This window comes from Epinephelus lanceolatus, chromosome 1 (genome assembly GCF_041903045.1).
Source record: "Epinephelus lanceolatus isolate andai-2023 chromosome 1, ASM4190304v1, whole genome shotgun sequence".
NCBI classification, from domain to species: Eukaryota; Metazoa; Chordata; class Actinopteri; order Perciformes; family Serranidae; genus Epinephelus; species Epinephelus lanceolatus.
Genome location: NC_135734.1, coordinates 28,781,392 through 28,805,524, shown reverse-complemented (window position 1 = coordinate 28,805,524; position 24,133 = coordinate 28,781,392). Strand labels below are relative to the sequence as shown.

General features: G+C 39.2%; 1 protein-coding gene across 2 annotated transcripts in view; it reads right to left on the bottom strand.

Moving 5' to 3' along the window:
- cfap20dc (CFAP20 domain containing) overlaps positions 1-21,180 on the bottom strand; it is a 43,767-nt gene extending 22,587 nt beyond the window's left edge. The window contains exons 1-12 of one of the 2 annotated variants that reach the window (XM_033627512.2): positions 20,984-21,180; positions 20,721-20,810; positions 20,024-20,117; positions 19,865-19,937; positions 18,670-18,784; positions 18,372-18,519; positions 17,805-17,951; positions 13,022-13,194; positions 12,798-12,906; positions 8,663-8,773; positions 6,320-6,454; positions 4,554-4,876 (exon numbers count right to left, since the gene is read on the bottom strand). In XM_033627512.2, coding sequence (XP_033483403.1) covers positions 4,554-4,876; positions 6,320-6,454; positions 8,663-8,773; positions 12,798-12,906; positions 13,022-13,194; positions 17,805-17,951; positions 18,372-18,519; positions 18,670-18,784; positions 19,865-19,937; positions 20,024-20,117; positions 20,721-20,810; positions 20,984-21,004 — 1,539 coding nt within the window. In that variant the 5' untranslated portion in view covers positions 21,005-21,180. The remainder of the gene's footprint in view (positions 1-4,553; positions 4,877-6,319; positions 6,455-8,662; positions 8,774-12,797; positions 12,907-13,021; positions 13,195-17,804; positions 17,952-18,371; positions 18,520-18,669; positions 18,785-19,864; positions 19,938-20,023; positions 20,118-20,720; positions 20,811-20,983) is intronic. The other variant, XM_078168971.1, reaches the window with a different exon arrangement.
- Positions 21,181-24,133: the final 2,953 nt, after the last annotated feature.

The window sequence follows — 24,133 nt, the reverse complement described above, 5'->3', positions numbered from 1 at the left end:
TCCTTTCCAAAACAATAACACAACATGGTAATAACACTGATTAAAGCAGTTTAACATTAAAAAAAATCTGTGATTTTCTGACACTGCTCATTGTGAAGGGGCTGCAAACTAGGGTGGCCAATGCGAAAACATGGCTGGCCCTATTGTCCAGACCCACTCCCTATGTAGACAGGCTTATTCTAAGGTAACAAAAACACACAGTGATTCTTATTTTCAGGTAATAATGCGCTAAAGAAAACCTACTGATTATATTATATTCCATTTCTGCTGATATAGCCTCCTAAATCCTACACACTGGACCTTTAAACACACTACAACAAGGATGATGGGTGATGGCCTTACCACCTACAGTAACAAACCTCAGATCAGCTCATGCTGGTTAGCTTTCATAAACTTTTCCAGAATACTGCAGTGCAAGAAACTAAGATCCACCAGTTAAAAGTGAATGTGGAGCTGAATGGACTGTAACTCATACTCCTTTACCATGGGCCATGGACAACATGACTAACACCTACAAGACAACTAGGAAACAGGAGGGCTGTCAGTCAGGAGAAAAACTGTTCATCTTTTTTAGCCTACTCTCTGTGTCAAGCTTCTGCTTCTTCTGCCAAGGACAAGAGACAAGTGGAATCAAAACAATGACAAGAAATAACAGAACAGACCAGAAACCTTGAAAGGGTGCCATTTTAGCCCACGCCTTTGGAGAATTTAAAAGTTTCAATCGAGTCAGTCCCTCCAAACTTTAATTCTATGAATGTTTCTTGACCTGACAGGAACTATGGTGGTGGTGGCGTGGCTTTATTTAAAGACTGATTTCAATGCAAGCAGCTATCATGTAGTGATTGTGTCTTCTCTGAAGATCTTTGCACTGTATTGAAATGTACACCAATGACCCTGCTGTTCTCAGTTGCTTGGAAATGGATGTGCTGAAAAAAGGGCAACTTGGGTCTTTTGTTTTACTATGAAATAATTACAGACCCATCTCAAATCTTCGCTTTACTTGCAAAAAAAATCTTGAGAAAGAGATTCAGCTCAACAACTTTTTTTAAATATAAAAGGCCTTTTGAACAGATTTCAGTCTGGCCCCAGACCAAATCACTACAGTGCACTGATAAAAGTGTTAAATTACATCTGTGTTCATCTGAACATCGATTCAGGTAAAACATTCATTTTGATCCAGCTTGACCTCAGTCCGTGATACTGTTGCTGATACATTGGTACAGTCCTCAGTTGGTTCAGATCATAGTTTGAGGGCAGGGGCTATGTTATTGTAATTGGGAATCATAAATCTGAGTTGATCACTGTGACGTGGAGTTCCCCGGGGTTCAATTCTGGGATCGCTTTTGTTATATTATTATTATTATGTTACTCTAGGTCAATTCATACATGGCAATAATTTGCTCATATTAGATATGCAGATGACACTCAGATTTACACTTGGGAATGGAGGGAAGTGGTTATACCCTGGTCAGTGCAGCATATTCTTACTCCCAGCTTGTCAAATGCTGATGCTTGGTCGATGGCCCTACACATCAAACAATGACACTCTAGGTACCCCTCTAGCATCACTCTTGACACTCAGGGACAATGTGTCAATTTCCACTCATTGCATGCATTGGGCTTTTTCAAAATAAACTTCTGTGTACACAGGAAATGTATAATTTCCACTCAGTAAATGCATACTGTTTGTTTCAAAATAAACTTCCAACTTAGGTTTATTACGTTTTTAGGCTTACTTCCTCAGGTTTAGGCAACAACAGTACACAGTTATGTTTAGAAAAAGATCATGGTTTTGGTTAACATAAGGAGGTCTTACTGACATAAAGTCACATGACATGCGTGACATACATCATGTGACTCACATCATGTGTACGTTGTTAAAATAACTCACTGCTGATATTTGGTTTAACACAGGAACCAAACAACAGTTTCTTGGGTGAAAGTCCAGTGAGTGTTTGACCAACCTCTAACCTACTCAAATTTTCTCACTCTTTATACTCGGCAGTTGCTCACACCGTATTACGATGATCAGGCCTGATGCGCTGCATAAGGACAACATAGGGTGCCTCGGTATGTCGGTAATGTTAAAGTGTTGTAAATCCAGCATTTTTTTCATTCACGTTTTCTGGCAAACCATCTTCCTCTTCTTCTTCCCTGCCTTTGCTAGGGTATTGCTGCATATGTTGGCTCTTATCACCACTAGTTGATCAGTGACAGGACTGTGTATTGTGTCAACCATGTGTGCACATATGCATCCTATTCTGTGAGACCTTCTCATGGAAAACCAGCTCCATAGCACCACTGGAGGTCAAATACTCTGTAAAGAATCCTTAAACAAACTTTCTCAGTTGATGTTTTTCATCTTCACCCAATGGGAAGATGTTACAATAACTTAAGTACCCCACAATATGTTTCCACCACATCTGGGGCAATATGCAATTTGCAGCTTTGTGGTCCACCACAAATAGCCTTGCTCCATCAGCCATCATAAAAATCTATTACAGAAAAACATTTCGGCATACTCTAGCCTGTTGGAGTGTGGTTTATACTTGAAAAAGTTGTGCTTATCCAATATATGATCTTTGTGGACACCTGACAGAACAGCCATTGTCTCCTTCTAGAAAAACTGTGTTTTCAAACAAGTGTGGCTCACATTTTCCCCTCTGAAGAATAGTCACTTTCAAAATGACTACCATCTCACAGAGAAGTTGTAGGTGGGAAGCCAGAAAACATAAAAATGCCCTTCTTTTTGCTGGTAGTCTCAAAATATGGTGCATTGCACTGGATCAAATTGCTTACTGTGGTTTCACAGAATGAAATTACATGCTTCTATCCTCAGCCTGTAACCATAGTTCATACCAAGTGATGGGAGCTGATTTTAATGTGTTAATTTGGAAAAAGTGCCCAGTTAAACACCCAACTCAGACACACGTTCAGTGTTATTTAATTGTGAAATGTTGTAACAATTCATTTTTGTGCATTAATGCTCAGCTGTTTAATACTGTTGCTATGACTTAATTTCTGAGAATACTGATAGACATTGCCTAGAAAGTTGCATTTGTGGTTTTCACATGCAAAGGCGGAGGGAAAAAATGACTACCTCTATAAACTATGTAGCTATAGGCATGGTAATTTCACTGGTAACAGCAAGTGCATTGTCCTTGGACAGCAGGTGCGGCAGGTCTTCTGAAAAAGAAAGGTACACAATATTCTACTAGTCAAAGCCCAGGCAATAATTTTCTATGGTGGGTGTTTGTTACTTTAGGAAGTGTTTTGATGGCTCATTATTAGGGCAGTGTTTGAAATCAGCGTTTGAACAGGCTACATGATAATTTGCCTTTGAACAAGGCAACCTGTCTCACAACCTGTGTGTGTGTGTCACATCCTCCCTACCTTGCCAAAAGCATCTTACTTTTATTGTCCTCTGTCTTTTTTTGTTTGTTTGTTTGGGGAAGTAGTACCAGGAGGTACTGCTGATGATAAGTTAATAATAAGCTATTTTGGGCTTGTTAGCGATGTAAAATGGCAGCCAATGAAAATGAATTGTTTGTGCATGTTTAACAGAGGTGAATATGGACATGAAACTATTCCCCTAACCAAAACGTGATGCAAAATATAAAGAAAAGTATCAACTCTAGAGCTTTGTAGAAGACAAAAAACTGCAATTAAATTACCAGCAATTTACAAAGGTCATAATAAAAAGAATCACCTTATTTCAAACAGAACCAGCTTTATACTGTGTTTCTTCACCCTGGTGTGAGCTCTATACATGCACATCTGCACATACACACAATTACAATGGAAAATGGTGAGTCTTAAGAAGAGCTGAGTTACTAAACTTAAAACCTGACATTTACTATCAATGTTTAAGAGAAGATTTTTCTCCTGTTGACTTGATCTGGAAATATACTGATATAGTTAGATGTAGTCTATGTTTGGTACCTTATCCACATCGTACAGGAATGCAGTGTGTGGATGTTATCAACAAGTTACAGAATACACAATCAAACATCAGATTTGAAGAATGCATGCAATAGATATTGCTAGTCTCTGTTTTTCTTTAGGTTTTTGTGTTTTAGGGTGGGATTTGTATTTAACATGGTGCATAGAATATATTACTTTGAGCCAAAGAAACTGTATTAAAATTAAACTAATCAGCTGAGGTTCTTAAGTCTGAATTATCAGACTTATTATAAAGTTTTAAATAAGTAAAAGCAATTAGCATTTCTTTGAAGATAGTAATCATTATACTCAGTTCAACAGTTTAATTTCCCTGCTCAGCATAAAGAAAACTACTATTCTTTATTATAAGTCTCAGAACCATTAATAAATTATCTGATGATAAATAACCCCTCTGACCTTCGACGTTAAAGTATTCTGAATCTGCGGTAAACTGTAACTAATCAAATTAAACTGAATCAAATTAAACTGTGGACATAATGTCAGAGGAATATATCTTGTGTCAAAACAACATACAAGATGCACGATGCATATCAAATGCGTGTGCATTTAAATTACAGTGTGCATGTGTCTCTCCCCAAGAGCAGACGTACCTCATCACTTTCACTGCCGATAAAGTCATCCTCAGGCTGGGCCTCGTATCGCCCCCCACTTTTGCTCTGAACCTGATCATCTCCCATCTCCATCTTCTCCTGGTCGCCCTGGCCTTGCCCTCGTTTGGGTGAGTGTGGCTGGGATGAGAAAGTGAACACCTCCTCTTGCAGAGTGAGCTGGGGCTCGGACCCCTCATTACTCTCCCAGCTGCTCCAGACCTCCAGGTCACATGACAAACCTGGACAGATCGAGCAGGCAGGAGACTCGGCTGGTATGGGGGCAGCTCCTGAACTTTCCTTGATGGGAGTGCAGCTACGCTCATCTAAAATAAAAGAGCATAGAACAAAAACAAGACGGTTTTAACCCAAGGTGCAGGAAATTCCTATTGAAACATACATAGTTGCATATGAATGTATTTTTAAAGAGGCTTTGATTATACAAACTGTATAATACATGAATAAGTCTTTCAGAATACACATAAAGGTCTGAGAAGAAGACCAAGAAGAGAATGATAGGCATCTCATCATGGTGAGCAATAAATCCTTTTCTAATTTTTCATCATGTGACTAATGTCATTCTAATTTCATCTGATCATATGCACATAAAAATTCGCAATAACAAGATGCAATATTGTAATGAATTCCACTGCTTGCCAAAAGAGAACATTAATTTCTCCAGCACTGACATTTTTGTAGGTTTTGTTAATAGCCCTGCAATGCTAATGCCTTAATGACAATATAACAATATAAACAACATAATCAGGAGTGAGAACAGCAGTTTACTGCAAAGTTGTCACTCATGAAATGACAGCTCTGTCCAAACATCTTTAGAAATCTCACTGGCATATTTTCTAAGCAAATATTGTTTCCATGCGACTTTAATCATTCGGTTTCCCACTTTTGTTAAAGCAGAAATAGAAAATCTTAGAGCAGTGTTACAATTTCTGACACTGTGTACCCGAATATACGGGTACAGACCCTTTAAACATTAAATGAAAGTTGCATCCGTTCATGTGTGCGTGCAAGAAGGCGCACTGAATCCTTAAACTCTACGATAGGCATGAGATCAAAAGAGGCACCTCTGTCTGAATGAGTGAGCACATTTGAACCTCTCGACAGTATAATCACTTTCTCTAATTGCCCACTGCGTGGCAAACCCTGGGCTCAGGAGATGTCCCTCTGACTTTTATTTAATGTGCCACATTACCATTAATGAACTAACTACTTTCCGTCTGTGGGCAGGGCTGCAGCAAAGGAGCTTATTGCTGTGGTGAAACATCCATAAATGAGCTTTCAGAGCACGTGCGCTCATTTTGTGAGGACAATGCCGGTGTAGGTGGGTGTGTGTGTGTGTGTGTGGCGGTGGTGGGGATGGGGGGAGTAGGTACTCCTACAAAAAAATCCTGCAAATGGCCTTGACGTGGGTTATGCAAAATTAAAAAAAGGGAACAAAAGTGATGGTGTATGCAGCATAGAATGAGGCTCATTAAAATTCATGCAATATTTTGAAGTGATTTAATTTATAAACTAAGAGTAGGAATAGGTATTTTTCTCAAGTATAAAGGAGCTACTTGGTAAAATCAGAACATGCAAAGAAGACACAAATATCACTCAATATGCATATTATTCTCTTTTGTCCCATCCCTTGCTGTCTTTTTAGACCTTTCTAACCATCAGTCAGTCTGAAACTGCACACGTCTTCCTGCTGCTGCTGCTGCTTCCTGCTGTCATGCTCCCTGTCTGTTCGCAGCAGATTTGAACCTCACCTGCTGTTAGGTGCTCTGTTTTTTCTTTTAGGGTCAGAGGTTGTTGCTTGCTCTCTTGCCTACTGGCTGGAGGAGTGCTCTTCTCCCTGGTTTTACTCATCTTTCTGCTGCCACCAGGTGCAGCATCTGGAGAGGCTGTTAACCAGAAGAACACCTAAATCATGGTGCAATCACCAAATCATACTGTGTATTCCAACAAAGTGGCTTACTCCAGGGCTGAAAAATAAAGCCAAGGCCTAAGTGCCAAAAAATGCAGTTCCTTGAATGGCCACTTGAGGCTGGCTACAGAAGTGCGTCAATCCACATAGACCCCCCATGTTAAATTGCCGAACTTTACAGTGTAAATAAACATTTTGAGAGCCTGATTTAAAAAACAAAAACAATATAACTAAACAATATAACTATATATTTATATAACTCACTCAGTTAAACATTATTAAGGCTTAAAGTTCTGCATAATTAAGTCAAGTAAGTGACAGGCTGTCTGCGAGGCTACAGTTTATGAGGCAGATCCATCCCTGCCCCACCACAGCTCCACACTTTCCTCTCAATATGGTCACTTCTGGCTCCAAAGAACCAAGATGCTGATGGGTAAAGGCCGACCTCAAGGCTTCAAAACAGAAGTCCACCATAGACTGCAAAAATAATGGACATAGCTACTGTAATGTCACCCATTGGTTTGTGGACCTCCACTTTGAAGCCTTGAGCTCGGCATTATATCCGTCACCATCTTGGTTTTTTGGAGCCAGAAGTGACCATAGGTGAGAGGCTGGTACTGTGGGTGAGCGAGGGGTGGATCTGACTGAGAGGCCGAGGACACTATTAGCAGGCAGCCTGTTACACAAAGCAGCTCACGCTTAATTATGCATCATTTTAAGCCTTAATTAAATGTAAACCGGTAAGTTATATATAAAATGCACCCCCATACAGCTGCCATGGATGGGAAAATAAGCTATAGAGACCAAAACTGTTTTTTTGTACCAGGCTGTAAACATGTTTATTTCTGCTGTAAAGTTGGGGATTTTAACATGGGGGTCTTTGGGGACTGACTGGTTTCTGGAGCCAGCCTCAAGTGGCCAATCTAAGAACTGCAGTTTTTGGCACTTTCATATTGGCTTCCTATTTCAGCCCCTGAGGTTGCCGCTCAGTGTCCACAAACCAAAGGGTGATATCACGATAGTTATGCTATTATTTTACATAGTCTATGATTCCAACTTAAACAGGGCACCTACACGTATGAGCAATGTATACTGAAGATTTGTGAGGATCTTTTTATTACCACTTTAAATTTGAGACCAAAGTCACAGTGAAAATACATTCTTTTCAAATAAACACTGATGTCAGTTCAAAATGAACGGTAAGGCAAAATGACCCTGATGATACTCTCTGTGCTTACATCTCAGAAAAAAAAAACTAATGAGAAAGCTGGCCAGCAAGGTCGTAGTTTAACGAAGCAGACTCATTGCGTGAGCTAAAAACATAGAGGAGGTGAAAATAAGGGCATTGTGTGCACGCAGGTGTTGAAGTCATTTTCTCCGTCAAAAAGATTTTTTCCCATGGTGCCAACAGCGGAAATTCTCACAGTGATGTGACTTAAAAACATTTAACACCCACTGAATCTGAATTTAAGACAATTTTATACTAGTCTGTATTCAAATTTTTAGACTTTTAAGAACAGAAGCCCATTTTAAACTGCCTGTTCAAGGCTGGAATGTCATCATTATTCCACCTTACCATTTTCTATAAAAGGTACAATTGCAGAATGGGGGAATAAAGATGCCTTGTCGGTAAGCCAGCAGCAGAGATAATAACAGCACTGAATCAACATTTGTGTAAAAGAGACAGCCGGCAGGACAGGACAATGGATGGGATGAGTGTGATGTTTTGACGATGTGTTGTGTGTAGCAGCAGTTAGCAGCTAACTCAAAGAAGATGAACAGCTGCTAAAAATGTCAGTGAATTGGGAAAACAATAAGGTCGGGGAGCTCCTTACCCTCTGAGCAGAGAGCAACACCAGCCGCCATACAACAGGGATGATAAATGATTGTTATTTGCATGTTATACCTTTGCCATTGTTTAGAAAGTGCTGCTGATGCTTATGTTATATGTCACACTAGGGGCCTGCATTGTTGTGTTAAACATCACACCTGTCATGCCTCTCTTGCTTCCAGGACACTGGCACGCTATCTAATACCACAAACAGTGGCCGCATGATGCCTACATTGATTGGTCCTGTATAAAAAAAGCATGGGCGGCTAAATGAAGGGACTTCATAGCAGCCCTGTCACACACTTGCTGTGTAAAAAGGGCTGGAGAATGTAAGATGCAGTGCACAAAGCTTACCTGATGATGCTAGTCTCTCTCTTCCAGCACCGCAGACTCGCAGCTTCTTAGATCCCAGTTTGTCCAACACTCTGTCTTTTGGGGGATGGGGCTGTAAACTGCCAGGTGTTCCTACATAGAGTACTTTCACCATTAGAAAAGCTTTATAACACAAAACAGTCGAACAACAATGTTATTATAGCCTGCCAGAAGCATATCTGTGAACTGATTATGCACTGTGAAAATCCCTATTAATGAAGGCATTTCACTAACTGAGCTTCTTACATTCATTCAGTGCAGAGAGAATACATCCAGCTACATTATGTTCAGCTGAATTAAGGAATTTTAATCATCATTCAGTCATGCTCAAAGGGTGTTGTATTACCAACTGTAAAAGCTGTTATTAGGTGCTTGGGAGAACATACTCTGTCAGAGCCGGGCTCTTGTTCTGTTGGTTCACATGTAATGCTTTTACCGCTGCGCAAGAATAATCGAGTGCATTCTTAAGGTCAAGAAGAGCAGTAATGAGAGGAAGACAGTGTGCACTTTTACAGAAGGCAGTTCACTTTAAGTCACGCAGCTATGAAAGCCTGATCTGCATTAATGCAAATTATGCTCACATGCAAGAAAATAAAAAGAAGCTGAGTGATTTTTATCTATTACGATTCTCAGTCACCCAGGTCATAAGATATTTAGAGGTACTAGACTCACTTACAAGTCCTCTAACTCCTTGTTCTCTGTGAATTGGAAAAGTTGGTATCGCTATACATTTATCATTTACATATCATTTAGGTTTAGAAAAATACTCTTTCATGTCACAAGATCAGTTAATAAAACTTTCCCTGCACACCAAAAAGAGCAATGCGAAACAACTCCACAAACCCAACACTTCATACTCATACATGTTTTTGCTTTGTTGACATCTTGTTGTATTCCAGCTCTGAACTCAGAACAATCATAGGGCAAGTTGAAACCGCCTATAGTCATTATGACTTTCTAGGTCAAATTTATAAATCACACCGGCCAGTAACTACTTTGGGTGGCTGTCCGATAATACCCGCTCACGGCATAAGACTCTGGATCTAGAGTCCACTTGGAGGGTCGGGCGTTCTGCCTGATCTTCAGACCCAACATTTAGAGGATATACAATAGACCAGACGTCTTAGTTAGTCAGCTCATGAGTGCAGGCATGCATGTGGGTGTGCCAAGCATGTGGTAATGGTCCTGGATGTTCTTGGGTCTGGAAGAGAGACAAGCTGAGTAGAGGTACTTGTTCCCAATACTTCATTTATCCCGATGAAGTTGAACTTCAGCAAGGCCAGCTTCATGTAACAGGGTAGTTTCCTCATGGTGCCTAGGGTGGGCCGCATATGAGAATGCTCTATTGGTGAGAGTGAAGTTTTTCATTGAGAGAAAATGACTTTCTTTTTCACATAATGATTTTAATGTGCACACAGGACCTGCCTCAAATAGCCAGCTGAAAGCAAACAGGTTACCAAGAGGCAGTGTATCATGGGGGTAGAAGAAAAGAAACAGAAGTGAACACTGTAGGCGGACTACTTGATTTCCATAAGCTATATTCCATATTCCGAAATATTTAAACAGCATTTGTGTCGGAATGATTATGTCCAAAACTTTCTGATCCATTAAAGCAGTTAATCACTGTAACTGTGATCACCATAAGCTGTTCCCACTGCATCTCCTTAATAAACAATCATGATTCCACTTGTGCAAAAATGTGAGAATAGAAAGAAGGTATTGCTCTTTCCAGATAATATTTTCTAGCCACAGGGCTGATTCTCTGGAAGTTTTCCAAAATATTGTCAGCTATATTTCTGTCCTGATTTCAGCTTCTCTTTAGTTCATTTTCACATTTTCTGCTCCTTATTCCCACCTATCAGTCATTTGGTATATATACTGGTCCACCAACTCACTGTCTTTGCCAAATTGTCTTATGTGCATAATGCCTCCCTGCCAACTCCCTTTCTGGCTCTGTTTGCCTTCACTGACTGCTTACCTATTATTGACCGTGCTTTTGAACAAAGACCAAGTAATCTGCTTTTTACGATATCTGCTCTACCTCTGCATCCTGCGACATGGTCCACATTACAGCTTAGACTAAAAATATAACAATGTCTTTCTTTCTGTCCTCTTCTTTCCCATTATCAGCTTCCATGTTTGCTGCTTCTTATTGGGGTCCAGAAAGAGTAGCAGCTCCCATATTTGGCCAGATAACCAGAAGACGGTTGGCATGGAAAGCACATTCAACACAAACAACAAGTTGGACCCAGATATGTGCAGCACCTTGTAGAAAAATTCAGTCAATAGCCAGCTTTGGTTAAATTTTCCTACACAGCCTTTCATCATTAAATATAAAGCCCTTTAAAGTCATTTCCATGTTAAAATGTCATTGTGATATGTTGAAATGTCATTCTTACTGGTTAAAATGTTAATTGAATATATCTATCAAACAATTTTGACATGTTACAAATATATTTTTACATGCAATGATTACATTTAGACTAGTCAAATCTGATTTACAGATATCTTTGATTTTATTTGAGATATCAGCAATTCCTTTTTTATTCATAAGAGTACAGATAAGTACATTTCCACATGTTGAAAAAAGATTGTGACAAGTGGAAATGTCATTCCCCATTTCAGATATGTCCGACATATCAGCAACCATGTCAGATACATGGGCGTCATATCATTAGAGTACAACAAAGCCATCGGTCGACTTTTAAATTACCATACATTTTGGATATGTATGTATGCATTTAAGATATCTATGATGATAGAAAATACCCATCCCTGGATGCAGACTGGCCAATTGTTGCATCGGGCCGGCTCAGACCAGGGTCCTACAACAACACAGCTGTGCTCCATTGACTCTAATGCGGTCATTTCAGATTTCCTTCATTTTCAGGCTGGTTTTGTGGATTTGGAGCTAAATGTTGTGCCTGTGGCACGTCGTGTATTAATGATACTCGTTACCTGGAGAGGTTGGAAAAAGATACACGTTTCTTCCCTGTTCCAAAACCCCAAATCAAACCCTGAAAAGTATAGTGTTAGCTAGCTAGCTACTGAAGATATAGCCTGCTGAATGTATACACATGCTGCTTTTGCTTTTTAACGATTATAACACTGAATAAAGACCGACCCTGCTGTACAGAAACCAGTGAAGGGAAGCAGGGAAACTTTGCTGATATTCAACCAGCTGTGTGGCATCGCAGTGTGTGCAAATGAACGTTGTTTGACTTCCCCAAGAGATCCCTGCCCGTGCGGCGGGGGAAGGCCGGGTGCTGGCAGCGGCACGGGGGCGAAGCCCAACACCATTCATCTGCACACACTGTGATGCCACACAGCTGGTTCAATATCAGTGAAGTCTCCCTTTATATTCATTGTCTTCTGTGGCGATCGGCAGTGATGTGGTGGTTCACTTTTACACTGTGATCTGTAGCCTATAGTTCGGCTTTAGCTTCTAACTATCTTTGTCTTTTTAACCTGTTGTTGCTGCTGAGTCAGTTTGACATCCTGGATATATCCTTCAAACACAGACTGTAGACCCCTCTGTCTGCTTCTCTCTGGAATCGCTGTTTAATTTTTCCAAAAATATTTTAATATTTCTTCAGAGAGTGCAGTTAGTTACAGTGTGGGCTTGTCGGACCATCACAAAGGGGCGGAGCTTAGCGAAAGGTCAATTCTAGACACTCTGATATTCTAACAAGAGACAATTCCAAGCTGACATATCAATAATTTAAGTCTGACTGGTAAGAATTGAATTTTAGCTATCTAGATTTCCATTTATGATATCTGTAATACAAGAACAACTGTACATTGTTATTTCACAATGAACACGGCCACTAATGGGAACTGAGTTGTTTATACCAGCAGCTGATATTTCCAGTGAGAAGTGAATTGCTGATAGCAACAATTAAGATTTTGACTAATGAGAAATTAATTGTACATATCTTTAATCATAGTTACTAGTGAAAATTACATTATGAATATGCTGAATGACTTGGAATTCTAACTAGTCAAAAAGCAGTTGTAAAGCAAATCTTAAAGGGCTTTCCACAGAGCAGGGCAAGTACAGTTGTAGGAAGTATGCACACCAGATAGAACAACACTATAAACTCCATTCCAAATTTACCCTCAAGAGGAATGTGGGACGGCTCTCTGTGTGATAACTTGTCACTCAGCTTGACAATGCTCTCACTTTCTGCAGTAACTTTTTGGTTCATTCCACTAGACGGGGTTCCCTGTGGGGAACAACAGAAGAAGAAAAACAAGTTCAAAGACAACACATTCTGTTTTGTACTTATGGTAATAAATAATATAAAGGGATATATGTTATAATGGGATTCATGAAATTACCGTATTTAAGATAAAGAGTGCACTTCTATCCACTCCGTCTGAGGCTTCACTGTTTTTTCTCCCAGTTTGAGGGGGTAGCCCTGAAGCCCTGGAGCTGGGGGCTGTGTGTAAACCACCCTGGGGCCTGGATCGGCGATAACTGGCTGGTCTGGCAGTGGTAGACTGATCAGGAACTGCAAAGAAATTCCCATTATACATTGACCATTAGTGATTTCTGCTGTTTGGATAGGATTTTCTCTCAGGCATTTCCTTACATCTTATGCTCATACATATTCTAAGGGCACTTCTACATGTATGGTTTGGTAGAGTCTGTGTGTTTTGGGGGTGAAGTTTTAGCATTTTTGAATTTTTCATTTGGTTCAGTTAGTGTTCACACTGTGCTATTTCAAGCGCACAAAACACTGTCAACACATGAAATGGTCCTAAGTGAGACACTTCCTGGTCTCACAAATAATCAAGCAACACCAAATTGATGCGTTCTGAGGTTTCTGGTCTTGCTACGGTGCTTCTGTCAGTTAAATATTTAGATGAAGGCGAACAATATGAGTAGCTGACACAACAACAAGTTGTCAAGCACTTAATTCCTTAAATGAAACGGTCCTGAAGGAGAAGGCAGGCACTGATGAGAAGAGATTATGATATGATGTCCTTGTTACACAGATGACGAGTAAGGTATGGTCATTGTAAGTTATGGATTAGCACTGTGTTTTGATTCACGTCCTGTATTAGTGCCAGATGGCGTTCTCACCTAAAGTAAAACAAACCTTGGAAGCAAACCAAGACCCACATTTTCAGGTGGACCAAAGTTTAGCTGTTTGCACCAGAGTTCAAATGAGCATCCACACCGACCCCAAACAGACCAGACGATCTGACAAATGGACCAAACAGCTCAGGTGTGATCGCACCCTGAATAAAAACACAGCGACTACACTTTCTAAATTCTTGGACTTCAACTACCTGGCAAGTAAGGCTGAAAATTTTAAGCAATGTCCTTGATCTATTGTCAGTCATGTCAATGATCAAGTAGCTACTGCAACTTTATTTCCAAAAGCCACATCCCAGCTGGCCACCAATGTTGTTAGATGTTGATATTTGGTTGAAATTAGGTGTTGACATTGGGTGATCAAAGTTCATTGTCAGAACAACGTCTAATGCCAACGCCAATTTGACGTAGAATGCTGACGACTAATGACGTTGAAAGTTAGTTGCTTTTAAGTGTTACAGCACTGCTGTAACTTGTGTTTTTCTTTGTGTTTCCCCTTCCCTGTGTTCCTGTCTGTCTTCCTCCCCCTGTTTAGTTTCGTCTGTGGGCTAGCATGGGCGTGGTCCCCCTCCCTGGTTTCCTTGGTTCCTGGCTCTGCTCACCGTACTCACCTGCCTCAGAAGATCATCAACAAGTGGCAGATTACCTCACTGCCAACTGAGATATTCTTATTAACTTTTTCCTTGTGTGTTTTTTCCGTGTTGATAACCTGTCTCCTCCATGTTCAGGATCATCCCTCTCCTGCCAGCTTAACCTGAACACCAAGCCAGCTTCCTCTCAGCCTCCTCCCTTCCATCCAACGGACCCCGGACCATGACCATTCTAATTTCTTGTGACAATAAACCCTGTCATCATCTCCATCCTGTGTCCTGTGCTTGGGTTTTCCTCGAGTTCCTAACATTAAGGTGTGTTGTCAAGTGACCAAAATCCCACCAAATGCCTTCCAAATGTCTCATGCCAACGTCATCTTGAGGTATAATAACAACATTTAGTCTTAAGGTATGGAGAACAAAACCTCTGCAAAATGTCACAATGTTAACATCCACACAATGTGACATTGTACCATTGTTACACATTTAAAATATCATCAACCTGATTTTCATTCCAACCAAAAATTAATGTCTGTCCGAAGAGGGGTCCAGTATCTTTCTGATATCACACTGACACCCGGTGCCAGCTGGCATAGTTCACATAGATGAAAAATGTAGGCTTAAAGCCAGTTCAGTGTGAAGGCGTCATACCAGCATTTAAAAGATCAGTGAGAAGGCGCCTAAACGCTATCTACAAAGCACTTTCAAAGCTACTTTTTTATGGTATAAACTTTAAAAACATTCCTTTTTTTATACCTTGAATTTGAGCCTACTGATTATAACATGCGGTATATGGTTTAGGTAGAAGATAAATTGGACTCTACTGCTGAACTGATTGAGCTGGTGTTTTTCTTTAATCTATCAATCTGCTCCATAATCATCATGTAAAAATAATGGGCTCTGGAGGGAGTCGTGATAAGGCCGCGACCTGACCCTGCTGTATCTGTGCCAGGGCTCATTAGGACCACCTACGCTGATGCTAACAGAAAAACAAACTTTCTGTCTGATCCTCATCAGAGCAGAGAGCAGACACTTTCATTCCACAAAACACACAGGATCGTCGAGATGATACAGACGGCGCTGAGTCGGATGTACTGAGAGGGAAGAAAAAGAAGACACACTCCTTTGAAGCAGCAGATTTGACACTCAGAAAATGACCAATGTTTACAGTAGGAGTGAGTAAATTTCAGTTTACTTCAGATCTGCAGAAGCCTGTAAAAGAATGTGCTAACAATAGGGAATAAAATGAGATATATGATAGTTGATAGGAGTAAAAAAAATATTTTGAGCAGTAATTTTGATTCATGTGACTTCATTGACCTTGAAAAAGGATGTCTTTGGTGTAATGGTGTGTAAGATAATCATGGTTAGTTAGCTGCTGCATGATAAAAACTGCTGTATCTTACTTTTAACACTTTGTGACAGATTGGTACTGAAGCAACAATATTCACCAAGCTACTTGGTCACAGTTAAATTGGATGCCTACTTTAATAGCAATCATTTTAATTATGATTAGGAATGTTATGCTAATAATGCAGATGCTAATTATGAAAAGCTATTCCTTGTGCGTGGTTACTGCTCTCCTCTATGGGCACTGCCAGTTGACTAAACATGACTTAGACAGCTGTCAGAACAAATAAATAAGCGCTGATAAAAAAAGGCCACAGAGGCGGCGGAACTGGATTACTGGTGCATGTCTTTTTATATGAGGAGATAATTGCAGCTCTCTGAGTACAGGTGAGGTGCAAATGAACACAAAAATGAGGACCACAGAAATTTCATATGAGGAAAACAAATCGATTATCATCGCAGTCTCTTCGCAGAAAACAATTTGTCCATGTGCGACCATTTCTGCACCATGACGCTTCTCTATTTATATTATCTGTTTCACTGGGGGGTTGTGGCTAATGTCTTGTGTTTTATAAGTTGAAACTCACACCTTTAGTATATCTGCCGTAAGTTACAGCCTGTCATGATGCATTAGAGAAGACATGCATTAAATGGACAAAACAATGTGGACACCTGATTTTTAAACTTATATGTGAATATTAAACATTTTAAACCATACTACAGCACAGTCACCAGAAGAAAATGCTGGCATTGTTTCTGCAAACCACAGATACGTTACATTTGTATGTTTCATATGGATCATATCAACATTTCGAAAGTGACGTAGATCTTTTTTTTTTCAAATTTATCACTAAATGAAATGAAATAAAAATTCAGTCAGGAAGACAATACTTTTCATGCTCAGGCTGTAAGTTTCTTTCTCACCCTGCCATTAACTCCTTTCACATATGCTCACTCACTATCTCTAGGTGTCACTGTCTGGGTAGGTCAATTAAATCATCAGCTGATTTACAATCAACCAATAGCACAGTGACAAACCTTCTCTGTCAACTTATCATCATATTGCTCCTCTTTTTAACTATGGATCTTTCTCTGCCATAGTTCTTTCTTGCTGCTGTTGTGCACAACCCCCACCTCCCCATCACCAACCAGTCTTTACGAATTCATCAGCCTCATCAGCCTCAGCAGTCAGCAGCCACACAGTCATCAGCCACCGCCACCACCACCAGTGTCTGGACACCATGGGGGGATTTATCCTGCTGCACAGATATCCCTCAATCAAAAAATATATTCCTCTGACATATTCTGTATTAAGTATTATCTTTACTTCATTCTTCTGTCTCTCCTGATTGAAAAAAAATTTCCTTTGCTTTTGACTCACTTTTTGGGCTATTTCTCTGTTTTAGACTCTCACTTACCAACTGAAAACAGAGGTACGTAATATAAATTTCATGTCATTTTAACAGAAACATACTTTCCATATTGTTTCAGCTAAGATTTAACATTGTTTAGAGGGCAGCCTGGATGTAAGGAAAGCAATAAAAATATAATATAAAGTAACATAGTTCTGATTAGATGTATTTGAGCCTGGGAGGTGGCCAAGTAGCAGAACACTGACTTCTGCTTTTCCAACCATGACTGTGCCACCAAAACTGGGTATTTTAAGCCAAAACATGGCCTTTTCTGAGCCATAACCAGGTGGTTTTGTGCCTAAACATCACCACACGTTAAACACAGTGTTGTTGAAACGTAGGCAGACACATAAAGTATCAACATGTCCGCTGCATATTTATTTACAAATATACACATCTGTCATTTGTCGAAATGTACAATGCCAAGATTAATTATGGTGATTGGTTTGGGTATTCAGACAATGCTCTTTTAGGCTCCACTCTAAACCTTTCAGATAAATGCTGTAAAAACTACAATATTTGCCTCCAAAATGTAGTGGAGTAGAACTATAAGGTAGCATAAAATGGAAATAAAATTGTATTCAAGTATTGTTTGAGTAGATGTATGTAAATACTCTCCACCACTGTTCACTGATTAATTCCTAATCCTGTAATTTGCTCTTACCTACCACAGTCAGAGCTCAACAGTCCAGCCCTCACATCTGCCTTCCTCAAATTCTCCATTTTCAACACCTGAGTGACGTAGTTTACATCTGGTGGAAACTGGCAACTGCGAGGGATCGAGTCCATGAGACCAGCTCCACTGAGGAACATATCTAGATTAAAAAGCAAAGAACAACTTCAGATTTAGCCAAATCATAGAATAAACCAAAACACATCATCATGACACAACATCATGCAACAAAGTTAACACTTTGATCAACAGAAAAATACAAATGACAAGCTGTCTTTACTGGCAAGTAGCGTAGGTGTGCACTGAGCAGCCAACACGGTGTGCAGCTGTTAGCTCTGATGAGCCATTTCTGAGTTAAACAAAAAAAACACACTGATCTCTCAGCCAACTACCACAGAAAACAGCTAACTGTTTCTCTCCCTCCACACAGATACACACAACTTTCTATAACCACTGATCAAATCTACTCAAGGTGAAGACCACGGACTTACTTCAATAACCACTCACGGAGAGGGGACTTAAAGGTATGCTGATAAAACTCGGTTTTGATGTTAATCATTACCATCATCTGACATTCCTGCGGGCTCCGTTTTCATGGTGAAGATTCTGCGAACTTTACAGGTAGCAAACAAAGTGATACCATCCAGCGTCAAAAACCCCTTGAAGAGTTCATCGGTGATTGATACAAGGTCGATGCACAAAGTAGACCACTGAGACGACACAAACATGATTTTGTAGTTAAAAGGATCTTTTAGAGACGCAGCTCAGCGCCAACTACAAGATATGACAACTGATACACATAACTGAAAGCATATCCAAAAGTATTAAAAGAATATGTCAAAGATGAGTTAGATACTCACAATACTGCGTTTCAGTCCTACAAAAGGTATCTTTGCATGCAAAGGTGTGGCAGACAACTCTTTATATACTGTTGATAAGTGCAGTCTCCTTTTCAGGCGCTCTGAATCAGTTATCCTGTGAACAGAAGAAAAGAGAACATAAATTATCACCAGCATTAATGGTGTCATTAAGAAGTCCTGAGAAGACAAAGCCACAAGCTTTATGGGTGTCTAAGGAAAGCTCTTGAAGGTGCTTTCAATTTAATCTAGTGCTGTGAAATCAGCCGTCATGACACACTCTAATGGAAGAATGGCAATGCCAGCAATATTTCCCCAGATTCTTAAAATGATGTACTGTGTGGGTAAAAAAAACAGTAGGCAATAGTGAGATATTATTTCAACTTCTGACAGTATGTCCTCCTAGTTTTGTTTTCTATATAGCTCCCATGGCATAACAAAATCTAAACAGCAGCATCTCTATACTGTACACCACAGCCTGGGTCTGTAATAAATTGAATTTAATCATGAAATAAATTCAAACATGAAGAGTTTTGAGCCCAATAAAAGACTCCATAAAGGCTTTAAATATAGAATTCTGTGGAGTCTTGACTGCACAAAATGTGTTTTATTGATCATGAACACCTTGGTAAATCACAGTGACATTTTTTTTCTACCAATAAACATCCACACTTTAGGTTATGTTTTACAAATTTGTCTTATTCCTTTGTATATAACCTTTTAGAATTTGTTGTGGGTGGTAGCCTAATAGCCGCCTTGAAGTAAGTTGTTAAACAATATCTTAATTGCAAATGATTATTAAAGCAAATTACAGTACACTGTATTAGTCATTGCAAATATACTCAATTTTAAAATGTTTCAAGTGGTTTCATACCAGACAACAAGCTTACTTTTATTTTATTTTTCAGTGGTCTGAGAGGCATGTGATTCAATAATTATGTTCTATATTTCACTGTATATTATAATATTGTATAATATCTTTTGTAAGGAGATAAGGAGTGTTCATTTCTATTAATTATTTCTGTGGCTACCATACTGAGCCACACTAACAGTAATAAAAGCCCTCTCTCAACCACAGAATTAAAGATTTATTGAGATCTACAGCAGGGTGTGCTCTCAAATGTTGTTCAAGGTGAGTTGCAATGTATAAAGCATAAAAAAGTATTTAAAAAAACAACATTGAACTTGCTGTACTTACACGAGTTCAACTGAAAAATCTTTAGACTGAGGAATATTCACTTGAAGGACCAAGAATCTTTGGAGAAGTCCAACTAATATTAAAAAAAAGCCAAGAAGTGAATTAATATTAACATGTGGGCAACAAAATTAACAAATGGCTGCAAGTGTGGTGACTTACGAGACGTTTTCCCACTCTCCGGCATTTGCATCTTGACTGTCTGGCTGCTACCCTCCAGACAGTAAACAAATCCTTTGACTTCTTTATTGAACTCCTAAGAAGGGAAATAATACAGAAGAGGCCTTGCTGAGTCTAAAACCTTGCTAAGTATGATGAGATGACCAGAGTACCTATGGCGTGTCATTGAGAGCAGACTGCATGTATTTATGTGACCATTTGCTGTATATGAGGTTTGAAATGGAAAGGCTATGTGTCAAGAACAGCCCCATAAAAATCCAGTGTAAGCAAAAGGGAAAATTATAGATAAGGTAGCAGCGTTCCTTTGTATCTACAATAAAATGATAACTTAATGTTAAGAGTTAGAAGTGTCAATGTCTCTGATAATGCAGTTAATAGGCTGCATGAGTTTGTATTTTCCATTTTTTTGACAACAAATCTCGTATATAATTTGTATACTGTACTGACAACCCATATGTTGAAGTGGCAAACTATAATTTTGCATCTAGATTAATTAAGGGTATAAAAGATCCTGCTACAGTCTAAGTTTACAGCCTAAAGTTCAATGTTCATTAGACTGCATTACATATTAGCTGCAGTGTATGCTAGCCCTGTGTGCTAGCTTGACTTAGCAGACATGTAGGCTCGTTAAACTCTTTATGTGTTAATAGTGAGGCTAAAGTAAACTAGCAGCTCTCACCTTATGTATAGCTGAGGGACCTCCACAAAGTTTCCATTTTGCCACAGGGTCCTTTCCTTGTCCACTAAAAACCTCCACCACAGCTCCACCCTGCGAGGAAAGACAGTTAGCTTTCACAGTTAGCCTGCAGCTAATGCTATGCTAACGTTGCATCAAGCTAAAGCTCATATTAGCCTGAAAAGAGACGAGGTTATTTACAAAGGCTCTCAATTAACAGAGGGCCACCGTTTGTTGGGTTAGCTGTAAAATAAACTTAGGGTTACCTGATAATTATTCCTGAACATTTTACGTCACGTCACCGGTCGAAAAAGGTTATTTAACGTGTGTGTTTACCCAGATAAAATATATTTTAACCACCCATTACATTACCCCAAAGCGTTTGAAGCGCTACACTGAAAAGCAACACATCGTATCTTTCAGTCTAAGCAATAAAAGGTGTAAAATACAGTTGGAGGAAACGGTTTTGCTGTCAGTGTATGTTTCCATGGTTACCTGACGCTACTGTAGCCATAGCAACCGATGACAGCGAGACCAGCAGGCTGCGGTGACGTACTTCAGACGCTGGTGGGAGAAATTTGCTTTCATTTCTTGGTTGGTTTGTAGGAAAATGAACATGTTTTGGACTAAAATGGAAACATTTCTTCTGGAAAATTAAACCCTGAAGACAAACTTTTCCCATGAGCAAATTCAACTAGTGAATAGAGATTTAGAAATAAGTGGAACCTTGGCAAAAGAAGCCTAATTTGTTATGTAACATCTAGGTCTCTATGGCAAAACAAAAAGGTAAGCCTGTTGAAATATAATTCAGGCTACCAATATTACTAATTATTATTAGCGTTCTAATTTTCATGGGGCTTTTTTATCATTTACCTCACACCCATTCATTTCAGTAGGCTACAGTGATTTTGTAACCAAAATGGGTGATATTTATTATTTACTTTACTGTGTTATGGTGCATTATATATATTACAGTAGTAATAGATTCAGCATTATTGAATTACTGGTAATGTATTATTTCATTGTCATTTAGTATGCATATTGTTTCATTTGTAAGTAAAGTCATCGTCTTCCCTTGGTTATGAGCTAATTGGTTCCTACCTGCCCTTGTTTTGTGGGGACAAGTATGAGTGATAAACAATCCAATCCAACTTTATTTGTAAAACACTTTAAAACAACCACAGAGTACCAAAGTGCTGTACAGAAGAATAAATCAAAGACAATAAATAAACAAGAGAGAGTGAGTGCCTTGTGCTTGACAGTGAAGAGAAGTTGCTGTACTCCTATAATTTAAATGTAGAGTAGGAAACATACTGCAGACTGCTTATTTCCCACAGCCTGGAAGAACTGGGGAACAGCCACGATCAAGAAAAGAGGGTTACAGTTTCATCCGTCCCATCCAGATTTGGGGATCCAAAGTGTTTACTGTAAAACACTGTGAAATGAATATTCATATGAATAAATACTTACAAATTAGGGCAAAGTAATAAGTAATTTGGGACTTTTTTTTGAGAGATTACCAAGAAAAACACCTAAAATTAGAACTTATTATGGACCTCTGCTATATTTTTTAAAAGAAAATGCGTTGCCAGGAAAAATACTCAAGAAATCTTGGACCCTCAAGCACATCAAGAACACCAACCTCACTCTAGTGATATGTTCAGGTAAAATGTGACAGCTGTTACAGTAAAATGGGCCAGTTATGCTTGTTTGTTTGTTTGTTTGTTTGTTAAATTAGTTGAATCCATTTATCAGTTCAGTAACTGATTCATAATGTAACCTAACTAGTCATTAAAAAAATATGGTCCTTGTGTTCCCTGTTCTTCTGCTGCCTGTTTCCTTGTTGCCAGTTTGTCTACATAGACATGTGTGTGTGTGTGTGCTTGGATGCATGTAACAACATCAGCAAATTTTGTACTATTGTGACTGATATGGACTCACTGCATCTTGTTTAATATTTTGTAAGTTGTCAGGATGGCACACAGTAGTGCAATTCATTATTTCATGGCACCGGTAGCCTGAAAACATGCTTGTTTTATTTCAGAAAAATGTCCCATTTTACCTGAATAAATTAAGTACTCACTCAAAACCCTTCCCCATAATAAGAAGAAAATATACTGTACAAATGTTTTGATCATAAGTGGTGTCAGCTTGATACTGTAAAAGGTTAAGCTTTTTAATCCTGCTTCTTTTTACAACAACAGTTTATTGCTTGATACTTTTATTTATTTCTGGCTGTTATTATTTCCAATAACACAAAGTCACAAAGTCTTTATCTGTCAGTCAAGACAGACAGGGCAGAGAGTCAGGTGACTGGCTGAATGAGCAGGGCAGTGCTATTGTGAGGAATGGCTTTCATTTTTCAGATTGTTGATAGCAAATGTTTCCTTTTCAATCCCGTCACTGGACTCCTCAAGAACAAAACAATAGTTTGTCATATTACTATAGGGTTCATAGAGTGTGCTATGGGACGTTATAATAAATATGATACCTAAAGATGATGCTAAAAGGGGGGGAGAAAAACAGTTAAAAATAGATTTGTTTTAAAGTTGTATCTTCTATTGAAATGCAAAAATCCATTATTGTGTCATTGTCGCTTGCTTTGTTTACCCTGGCAGCAGGGCTATTATGAGATCAAAAAGATGTCTTTTTAATTAGCTACTGAGGGAGACCACATCCGGAAGTACAACGGTATGGCTCACCGCTTATTAACATTTTTTGCATGTATCTGACTTCAAACACAAGGTGGTCTCAGTTATTTATGGATATGGAACAAAAGACGACACAGAAAAAAAGAAATCTGTCCAGTCACACCTATGACGACTGTGAGTTTTATTGTTCTTGAACAAGAGCCACTGCAACGTTTAATATCTCTGTTCCCATTTGCATTTTCATGGATTTTTTTTTAATGTTCAGGCTCGCTGTAGTGATACCGAAAAGGCTCCTCTGATGTTGTAGCAAAAACGAAGCTTTTCTGTCCTGAAAACATTTTCAGAATGAATGATGAGAATGCGGCAGAGAAAAAAAGAATACAATACATATAGTCGAGATGCCAAGTCTCTTGCAGCTAGACACTTCAATCAGTTAGTCAGAGAGATAGGTCAAAAGGTGCAAATGGATTTTCAATATGATATCACTGTATCCAGATGGTGTCAACTCTGCAAAGTATAATCAATCTGCAAGAGTTCATCTTGTATACATGGATGGATTACTGAATGAGCCTATTGGACGGTAGCTCAGGGGCCCAAAATGTTAGGGAGCCATCCTGGCCTTCACCTGTAAAATGTCACAGAAATTAACATGTACTGAACAGGAAGAAATTATTTATGACCACAAAGAGACAGAAAAGGTCCACAAAGGGATGAAAGGGAACTGCAAAGAGACACAAAATGACTACAAGACAACACAAAACAACC